Source organism: Nymphalis io, chromosome 27 (genome assembly GCF_905147045.1).
Source record: "Nymphalis io chromosome 27, ilAglIoxx1.1, whole genome shotgun sequence".
NCBI classification, from domain to species: Eukaryota; Metazoa; Arthropoda; class Insecta; order Lepidoptera; family Nymphalidae; genus Nymphalis; species Nymphalis io.
Window position 1 is genome coordinate 804621 of NC_065914.1, and position 9367 is coordinate 813987.

Below are 9367 nucleotides of genomic sequence, written 5' to 3' on the forward strand. Positions count from 1 at the left end.
TGACAAAAACACGCTGCTTGAGTTAGCAAGCATTACGGAACAGTTCTCCAAAGATATTCACATGAAATTCGGTGTCGACAAGTGCAAAATTCTGTCAATCTCGAAAGGAAAAATCCTTAATAATAGCTACACACTCGAAACTGGTGAACAAATTGAACCAATGGATGAACTAAGCACATATAAATACCTTGGTTTTAAACAATCTAGGCAAATACTACAAACTACGACAAAACAAGAACTGCTTACAAAATTCTCGCACCGATTAAATATCTTATTAAAGACACACCTTAACTCTAAAAACACAATAAAAGCTATTAACACATTTGCCATACCTTTACTTACGTACTCTTTCGGAATAATACAATGGTCAAAAAGTGACATAAAAAAATTGCAGCGAACTATAAGCACTCACTTCACTAAATATAGGAAACATCATCCAAAATCTTGTATTCAAAGGCTCACACTACCACGCAAAGAAGGAGGAAGGGGAATAATAGATATACACAATTTACACAATAAGCAGATACTATTACATACAGATATTATATTGTAATTGGAAACATGCAGGTTTCCTCGCGATGTTCTTCAAGGAGCACGAGATGATAAATCAGGGATGCTGTATAATTTATAGATTTATTTAAATTTAAAGTAATGGTATATATTGGTATTATTACAGAAACCGCTGTTAATAACTGACGAGAATATGGCAAGGAACTGCGTTGCGCCGCAAAAGTCGATACTGGACACCATAGACAATCTAGACGAGGAAATCAAAAAGGATGAGGAGTGAGTAGCTTCACAAGCCTTTATTTAACCCGAAGTGTTTCTGGGTGAACTCTTATGTATGACCTTAAAACGAGTTCCATACTATTGGTAATGGTAATAGTATTGTCTATAGCTACGCCAACCACCCTTGCTAGATACTTGCCTTTCACGCCAAAGGTTGTGGGTTCGGTTCCCACTCAGGACAGACAATTGTGTGCATTAACATGTCTGTTTTTCCTGAGTCTGTGTGTAATTGTCTATACAATAGTATATCAGTTGTCTGGTTGCCATAGTACAAGCTCTGCTTAGTTTCGGATCAGATATATATATATAGTTGAATGCAAATCACAGTAGTGTCAGCCGACAGGGTGGCCGTGTTCCCGGTGAGCTGCGTGCGCGGCGCCGGCCTCAACGCGCTGCACGCGTGCCTGCTGGCGCTGGCTCCGCGCCGCGATCTGCAACGCCCCGAGGACGTGAGTGAACCATATGTTGCGCAGTTGACTAGTATCCTTTTTATTAAATTATAAATGTTATAATTTATGTCACTTTACAGGAGGCGTGCGAGTTTCAAATAGACGAAATTTTCCACGTAGGGGACTCGACGGGGCCCGTCGTGGGGGGACTGCTCGCGCGAGGGCGACTCTACGAGGGCGACGAACTTATCATAGGTGCGTTGAGTTCTGTTAGTTGTGAGATGAATAGAGCGACGTATATTTTGCGTTCTGTTAGTTGTGAGATGAATAGAGCGACGTATATTTTGCGTTCTGTTAGTTGTGAGATGAATAGAGCGACGTATATTTCCCGTGCGGCAGCGTGCGCGCGGGACAGTCGGCGTCGCTGGGCCTGGGTCGCTTCCCGCCGGGACTGCGGCAGGGCATGGTGCTGCTAACGCGGCCGGGGGGCTACGCCGCGGGACACGAGCGGCCCACCTTCGGAGGCTGTCCGCCCGGGACTTGCAGAGGACGACAGGTGGGTCGCTAATTCAAACCTTATTACTAAATAAAATTTTACATGTATTTAAGACAGAATATATATACGCGGCCAGTAGTGCTATTCTAGAATTTTAGATTCATCACTCTCCGGTGAAATGTTGACATGATGATGATGCGTGTGGTAAAATGTTACAATTATTACCGTTTTCTGCGGTGAGTGAGAGAATGTTCTTACAGAGTACTGGTTTACTGGTTGTAGCTTTATATTTAAAATTATATTATACAAACGATTTATATAACGATTATAAGGTCGAGATGGCCCAGTGGTAAGAACGCGTGAATCTTAACCGATGAACGTGGGTTCAAACCCGGGCAAGCACCTCTGAATTTTCATGTGCTTAATTTCTGTTATAATTCATCTCGTGCTTTTCGGTAAAGGAAAACATCGTGAGGAAACCTGCATGTGTCTAATTTCATCGAAGTTCTGCCACACTGTCTCCTCGCGTTCTTTCGATTTTTCTCCGAAGCTTGCGACGATTGGACTAGTTCTGATATCTGTAACGATGAATTTTGAAAATAAAAAAATATATCACTTTTTTAATTTCGTATAGGTACGCTGGCAAATGACCACCTTATGGTAAGTGGTCGTCACTACCCATAGACTTTGTCACAGTCTATTAATCACCCCTAACATCGTAATGCGCCATCAAACTTGGGGATTAAGATATTACGTCTCTTGTGCCTATAGTTACACTGTCTAACTCATCTTTCAAACTAGCACACAATAATACTAAGTATTGCCATTTGGCGGTAGAGACGTTATTCAAAAAAGCCTTTTTAAATCGTTTCAGTACAGTAACAGCCTGTAAATGTCCCACTGCTGGGCTAAAGGCCTCCTCTCCCTTTTTTGAGCAAAAGGCTTGGAGCTTATTCCACCACGCTGCTCCAGTGCGGTTTGATGGAATACACATGTGGCAGAATTTCAGTGAAATTAGACACATGCAGGTTTCCTCACGATGTTTTCCTTCATCGTAAAGTACGAGATGAATTATAATCACAAATTAAGCACATGAAAATTCAGTGGTGCCTGGACCATCTCGGCTGATTTTTTATATGCTAGCAATATTAGCACAGACTGTGCAATATAATATGTAATGCGGTCATTAATTAAATTTGATTGAATATAACAGGCATCCGTGCATGTCCTGAGACACTCCACGGCCATCTACCCAGGGCTTTTTTATTCCAGTGCTCTGTGCATGTCGGGAACGTGCATCAGACGGCCATTATCGAGGTAACGAATACATACATCAAACTCACTTTGCGGAGTGGAATTAAATAGTTTAATTTTGGTATAGTTGGTGGTGTTGCGTAAAATACTTAAGTATGATAATGATATTTATTTTTTTATGTTATATTCCTGTTTAGCGGTAGAACATCTGAAGAGTGGGTGGTACCTACCCAGGCGGGTTTGCACAATGCCCTTACCACCAGTTACCACACACACTTATAATATATTCTGCCGCCAAATAGCAATAGCATTGTTGTTGGTGAGTAAAACAGTGTAACTGCAGGCACGAGGGACATAACATCTTAGTTCCCAAGGTTGGTGACGCATTGGTGATGTAAGCGATGGTTAATATTTATTGCGGTGTCAATGTCTATGGGCGGTGGTGACCATTTACCATCGGGCTGCTCATCGCATTGCTGACCACGGGTATATTTTTCGCTTTAGGGTATAATGTCTCCGAACAACGTGCTGAGGGCGGGCGAGGGGGCCTCCGTGCTGTTCAGGTTCGCCCGCTGTCCGGAGTACCTCGTGTGGGGCCGCCGGCTGCTGTTCACGGCGGGGCTACCGAGAGAGGAAGGTACCGCTCAACGAAACCAACGATAACTTCTAATTACAGTTGAATTGTTGAGCCAATAAAGTATATCGTCAGCTTAGTGTTGGTATCTGAGATTGCTAGCTCCACTGACTTTCACACATTTAATTTATAAGTGTTCGGTGAAGGAAATCCATGCATCGAAGCAGGTTGTGGAATAAGCTCAAACCTTCTCCTGAGAAGGAGAGGTTTTAGCCCAGCTGTGGGACAATTATAAACTGTAACTGTTTTGAATCATGTTGGAATAAGTTTTGTTCTTAAGAAGAGATATCTTCGACCAACAGACACTTTTGTACTTTACTAGCAAAACCCGGTAGGTGGCTGTTAATGTGGTACAGCGCCATCTAGCGGCGTTACAACGAAGTGGATATTATAAAATCATCCATGAGACATACATCTAAATTTCAATTATGATGGTGATTCAAACGGTCCGAACTCTATTTATCACAAACAGATACACAAACAGCCATTTTTATATATTAACGAAATTGTTTTGTTACAGAGCCATCGGCCGGGTCACGCAAACCTTCCCGTACATACCATGAATTCTATAGAACACGGCTCCAATGTAAAATTCGAGATCTCTCTAGAATATTCTAGATAAATTAAATATATTAATTGTATCTGTAACCAGTTTTCTTGAACTTGAAAAACTTGAAATGACAAACGATGATGGTATTTTTATGTTACATAAAAACAGTGTTGCCAACCTCTTAGAAGCATCCTCCTGACGGATGAATTGAAACAAATACAAAATACATTTATAAAATGATGTTAAAAAAAAGCAAATCAAGTACTGCAAGTAGCATTAGTAAACTTGAAATATACTCAATTAAATGAAGCTGAAGAGTTAATCCCCGGAGAGAATTTCTTTAAAAAATGTTCCTCCTAAAAATGTCTAACCTGAAAATATCCTATTTGATTTCATCTGACATAGCCCTATTTAGGGGGAAAACCCCCAAGTTCGCAACACTGTATAAAAAAAATGTGGACCATCCATATAAACTTTCATATATTTAACACTAGCTGACAAATTTTTAATAAACCATCATATGTGATCGAGCAAATTTTCACTCATAACTCATTTTTATTCAGTCAGTTAATTAATCAGTGTCAGTTTTTATTACGTATATAACATACATGCAAAACGTCTATGCTTATGTATAAATAATATTGCAATATATAAAGGCTTATATATATATATATATATATATATATATATATATATATATATATATATATATATATATATATAATACATCCAATTTCTAGTTAATATTAAATAATTATATAACTAGGTTTATGAAATAACGTACATACACAATGGATATTACATCTTGGTTCCCAATGTTGGTGGCACATTGACAATATAAATGATGGTTAATATTTCTTAAAACGCCAATGATGCGGTGGAGAATTACCACCAAAATTACATTAGCCTTCCTATTCGAAATTAAAAAAGAGAAACAGAAATCGCAACAGTAAAAGGTTATAAGTCTTTATATTTGAAAATATGTACATTCAAAAACATTAAATTCTTAGTTATACCATGTTTGCCTATCTACCCTTCCGTAACGCCACGGTGACACGACTATGATAATCTTATCGTATGTTAAATTGTTACAATAATAACTTATTTAGAAGTTAGTTGACTTAAAATTTCAAATAAACTGAGATTTAAATTAAATATTCTTCTTTAAAATCAAAATAGCACGATGTACGTGTTAATATTGTATTTAATACACCTTTTACAATTAGTTGAAATGTATATTTAGTATATTCCAATCGTAGGAGTAAATATAAACTAACTTTATATTTCCATATCCCGTGATAATCGCTAATAGCTCAGCTTAACTACTTTCTCGAATAAAACGCAATTTTTTCGCAAATCCATAATGAATATCACAGATAACTCAAAATCTCGACCAATGATATCGCGCCAATACAATGTCAGTTGTTAATTTGCCTTTGTCTACTCTTGTGGCTTTAATACACTAGTTATTTTCTATTTAAATGAAATAACATATTTATATGCATACAGATATAACGTAACATTTTTAAAATCATAATCACGCCCCAAGGAACAAATCTTTAGGTTTGTATTTTTTTTTTTTTTTTTTAATGGTAGCTCTTACAATTCCGATGTTACTTTTGCATTAAGCCGCGCTGATATGTAAGACTCCAATAAAAATTGATTATAAATTTAAAACAATAATGTTGTACGGTAAAATAATTTTTGTATTTATTTAAAAAAAAAAACATGCTTAGCATTTTAAAAACACAAACGTCATGACGCCATTTTGAATTACAATTTTGGCGCCATTAATATAATCACTACCTCAAGAGGTAAACCAAAATCAGCTTTCATATTTTTGTATTTAAACTTTGTACATTAAATGATATATCCAGTTCCTGTTTATAAATTGCAATTTTAAGTTAATGATACATATTTATATAACATTACGATATCTAACTATCAATGATCGGATTATTTAATGCCGATTTTACTTTAGACGATATGACATTGACTTTTTATGATTTGTATTAATTAATATTTTTATAGCTATCTGTGGCATCGATATTAATTAAACTACAATAATATTAAACATAATTTAATAAAAGCAATTAATGGTTGAATAAGATTTTTTTTAAACAAAGATAATTAGTATCATTTACGTTTTTGGTCTAAGAAAACGTGTCGCGTTAAAAGTTATTTTTTTAAATAAAAAAACATATTCAAACCTTTACTAACCTGATTATTATATTACACATAACAAATTTAAAAAAATTGCAGCATAAAATAATGTTAATTATATATAAATTAAAAAATAAACATCCAGGTATTTAGGTATAAGTTGTAATAACTCGGTCATATTTTTTTGAGAACTTCAGGCATTATAAGCACGAACTATTCCCGTCAATCATATTCTGATCAGTTATAAATATAAATGAAATTTCGTCTATTACCTAACTTATGCAATACTAAATTTGAATATGTACCAAAACAAATTATATATTACTATTTTGGTAAATTTTTACAAAATTCAAGCGATTCATCACTGCTTGAAAATTATATTTTATTCTTATTAGGCGCCATTTTGAATATATAAGGAATGGCCTGTGTTTAAGACTCTGCGGCAACATGAATGGAAAAAAATACCGCTAAGCTAAATAACAATAATTATTAAAAGAATAGCAGACCTTACATCAGAAATAGCATTTGAGTGATAATCATCCTCAAGAATATTAAAAAATGCTCTGTTATGTCATATTCTGTTATTTTGAAAAAACCCCATTTTCAAATTCGTATTGTGTTATTTAAATTTATTAAAATATTAAATATTTTTAAACATAATCATGACGCCATTTTAAATTTCAATTTTGGCGCGATTCATATTATTGTATTGTTGTATACATATCTTTTGTCGAAGTATTTAAATTTTGTACATTAAATCTAAATGATTTTTCTAGTTCCTGTAAGCTGATATAACTTGCTATTTTAAGTTAAATATACGTATTTATGTAACACAAACGTAAGACATTTTTAAGTGACACCATTTTGAAATTCAGAAATATTTATGGGAACAAAATTAATTAAATAATTTGCTGTTTCGTTTTTCATCTGTAAAAACAATTGTAAGTAAATATTTTAATTTATAATTTGTATGAACTAAAAATACCTAAAAAGTAATCCTACTAAAAAAAATGTATATTTATAAGTGTATTTTTTACATTTACTCTATATTTATCATCAAATTTGTATTTTATATATATTCCACTAAGATTCATTTTAACTTTTATATTCTTCTTAACGACTTTAAAATTTTCTTACATATCTTATTGTTTATACAATAATAGTCCTTATTGCATAAATTTTAAGTACGTATTTTATTAGATCTCTTTGCCTCAAAGTATCAATTAATCCGAATTAATTTAATTTGATAAAGTAATGGTAAGCGATGAAATGATGGTGTTAAATAATTAATTGTGTATTATCTGTGGCAGTTCGCTTAGATTATTAATTTGAAACGTGTGTTTCTTTATTTTTTTAATTTTGTCAGAGTAAACGGCCAGTTTTAATAAAAGTTAGCTTCGTGTCATCGATTTATGAAAATTTTAGGGTGTTATTAGACTAAATTAATATTTTTATTTAATTATGCTTTGAATAAAACGTGTGATTGTGACTTAAAAAATAAAACAATGTTTTTTACTGACTTAGAAAAATGTTATATATTAGCAAAGATTAAAAAATTTTTGAAATCAGTAATTCAATATTAAAAAAAAAATTAAAACATTTTTTAGCACATCATTAGACTATAATAAAAATAATTAAAGTATGTTGGATTTTTTATTTAAAATCTTTATAATTTAAGCTACACTTTGTAAAAAAATAAATTGGCAATTATTGTGTCAACCCGCGTTCATAAGAAAGTTTCACGACAATGTGCGCTTGCTGAGTTGGTGATAATTAATCAAGTAGACTTATAAGTACATTCGAATTATTTCACAAAGGTTTAAAGCTACTAGTTGTGGATATATGCAGATTCTACCAAGAAGAACTGAACCGAAGAAAGAAACTCAATAGTAAATCTTGTAGCGTTAATCGAATTCCATCATTAGTGGTTTTCCATGACTCATTTAGTCATTTTTTCTGTTTATTTCCATAATTTATGTTTGTTTATCCTTATCCAGATCCTAGGTCATCTTTTATTTAAATTTTATTATGAATTAACAAACACACTAGGTTCACATAAACAATATTAATATCAAAATACTTTATTCAACATTGAAGCATTACACTTGCTTATTGATAGTCAAACTAGAAACTTCCACCGGTTAAAAGTAACACCCAGCCCTGTGTCGGACCAGTGAAAGAAACTCAGACTATTAGTCTATAAAGTAAATAGTAGTCTTTTTGTAATAAGCAACAAATATATTTTTATCAAGGCAGAATATTTTGTACACAACTAGCATAGATACTGGTAAAGAAAATCAAATTTAGAAATAAATTCGAATGAAGTCTCTGGATCATTTCTTCTTCTTCTTCGAGTGCCACTCCGACTAGCGACGGTTGGCAGTCAGCTTTAAATACTCCTTCTTGTTCTTCGCGAGGCGAAAGAGTTCGACAGCACTCGCGATTCCCGTCCATTCACGGATGTTGCACAGCCAAGACTTTTTTCTGCGCCCAACAGCTCTCCTTCCGGCAACTTTTCCCATCATAATCAGTTGCATAAGTTCATATCTTTCATGCCTAAGCACGTGTCCGAGATATGCAACTTTTCTCTTCTTGACAGTCTCCAAAAGTTGCCGTTTTTGGTTGACGCGTCGCAGAACTTCCACGTTCGAGACCTTTTGAGTCCAACTAATGGCCAACATACGTCTATAAGCCCACATCTCGAAAGCTTCTATACGTTTTTTGACATCTTCTTTAATTGTCCACGCCTCGCATCCGTAAAGAAGTATAGGCCAGATGTAACAATGTAGGAGTCGTATGCGCACAGGGATCTTAAGTCTGCGATTGCAGAGTACTTTTTTCAACGTGCAGAAGGCACTTCGAGCTATTTCGATGCGAGTCTTTACCTCCTGTTCACAGCTCCAGGTGTCATTAAGCCATGTCCCCAGATATTTGTACTTGCGCACCCTCTCAATTTTTTGGCCTGCTACAATGATAGCAATGTCATCGAAGCTATGTTTAGATAACACCATGATCTTCGTTTTTGATAGGTTCATCCTCAGACCAGCGTTTTCACTGCACTCATTAACACGGCTCATAATTAATTGCAGCTC

General features: G+C 34.6%; 1 protein-coding gene across 1 annotated transcript in view; it reads left to right on the forward strand.

The window, feature by feature from the left end:
* Positions 1 to 1647, forward strand: part of LOC126778717 (GTP-binding protein 2-like) — a gene marked incomplete at both ends in the record, with an annotated part of 86817 nt that extends 85170 nt beyond the window's left edge. The window contains 3 exons of the mRNA XM_050502340.1: positions 1133 to 1238; positions 1319 to 1473; positions 1554 to 1647. Of these exons, the coding sequence (XP_050358297.1) occupies positions 1133 to 1238; positions 1319 to 1473; positions 1554 to 1647 (355 nt within the window). The remainder of the gene's footprint in view (positions 1 to 1132; positions 1239 to 1318; positions 1474 to 1553) is intronic.
* Between the last annotated feature and the right edge of the window lie 7720 nt (positions 1648 to 9367).